Below are 1,579 nucleotides of genomic sequence, written 5' to 3' on the forward strand. Positions count from 1 at the left end.
GTTAGAGAAAGCTGTTTGTGAGAGGGAAAAGATTAAAAGCTGTTCGGGGAGATAAAGATGAACTCTGTTTGGAACCTGCTTGGCATTTGTGTCGTTCTTCCCCGTCTCTGCTGGTCTGCAACAGGAACCCAAGTCTGCACAAGCAGAAAATGTCCTTCACCTCTGAACCGTTTTCCAGCCCCTCGTTTAATTCATTGTTTTTGGTTTCTAGTTCATTACTACAAAGCTGGGAGTTTCTGGTCATGTGCACAGATTAATGGCTGGATCCATGGCAGGTAAGATGATTTGGTACATTTTATGTCTAATAAGTTTTCTTTATCAAGGTGCTTAATTTGTGGGCTAGAGAGATGGCTAAACAGTTAAGAATACTTCCTGTTATTTTTTTAAAAATATTTGTTTGTTTGTTTATTTTATTGAGACACAGTGTTACTATGTAGTGCTGGTAGGCCTGTGTTTAAATATTTATTTTTATTTGCATGCAAATGTACATGTGTGCATGCACGTGTGTGTGTTTATGTGTGTCTGAGAAAGAGAGAGAGTGTGTGTATATGTGAGTGTTCAGGACTTATAGGTGCTTGAATTTCCAGCACTCGGGAGACCAAGGCTAGAGAACTGTTTTTCATTCTGTTTTGTTTAAAGATTTATTTATTATTATATCTAAGTACACTATAGCTGTTTCCAGAAGAGCATCAGATCTCACTACCGATGGTTGTGAGCCATCATGTGGGTGCTAGGATTTGAAGTTAGGACCTTCGAAAGAGCAATCAGTGCTCTTAACAGCTGAGCCATCTCTCCAGCCCCTAGAGAACTGATTACTAGTTCAAAATTATCTTGGGTCTATGCAGAGAGTTCTAGAACAGTATGAGCTGTATAGCAAGACCCTGTTTAAAATGACAAACAAACAAAAAACTCTAAGAAAACTCTTTTTTTTTTTTTTTTTTGGAGACGAGTTTTTTTGTGTAGCCCTTGCTGTCCTGGAACTCTCTCTGAAGACTAGGCTGGTGTTGAACTCAGAAATTCGCCTGCCTTTGCCTCCTAGGTGCTGGGATCAAAGGCATATGCCACCACTGCCTGGCAAGAAAACATTTTTAAGAGAGAAACTTTTTCTTTCAATAGTGGGGGCTGAAGTCAAGCCTGGTCCACGCTAAGCAAATGCTCTACTTAGCTGAACTCTCAGGCTGACTGACTGAGACAGAATCTCACTGTATAGCCCTCCCTAGATGGCCCAGAACTCTAGACCTGCCTGGCCTCTGCCTCCCCCTCCCCAGTACTGATAATAAAGCATTACAACTGGCCCTTGTTTTGTTTCCATGCAGTGTCTTGAGTATTAAGGTGTCCTTGAACTTGCCATGCATTTGAGGATGGTTTTCCTCCTGCTTCTGCTCCCTGTGGGCGGATTCCTAAGCAAGCACCACCTCTATGCCTAGTTTATGTATACTGAGAATTGAACCTGGGGTTCCTGTGTGCTTGACAAACACTCTACCAAGTATCAACCCACCAGCCAACAACCACAAAACCAAATCCTCAGAAAGCTGTCCAACACTGAGGTCCCCCTCCCCTCCCCCTCCCCTCTCCTCCC

At 42.7% G+C, this 1,579-nt stretch overlaps 1 protein-coding gene across 1 annotated transcript in view; it reads left to right on the forward strand.

Annotated features, from left to right (window-relative positions):
• The window catches only part of Slc25a16 (solute carrier family 25 member 16), a 30,315-nt gene that overhangs the window by 16,660 nt on the left and 12,076 nt on the right, over positions 1-1,579 (forward strand). Inside the window, exon 4 of the mRNA XM_021205457.2 lies at positions 212-275. Coding sequence (XP_021061116.1) covers positions 212-275 — 64 coding nt within the window. The remainder of the gene's footprint in view (positions 1-211; positions 276-1,579) is intronic.

Source organism: Mus pahari, chromosome 9 (genome assembly GCF_900095145.1).
Source record: "Mus pahari chromosome 9, PAHARI_EIJ_v1.1, whole genome shotgun sequence".
Lineage (NCBI taxonomy): Eukaryota > Metazoa > Chordata > Mammalia > Rodentia > Muridae > Mus > Mus pahari.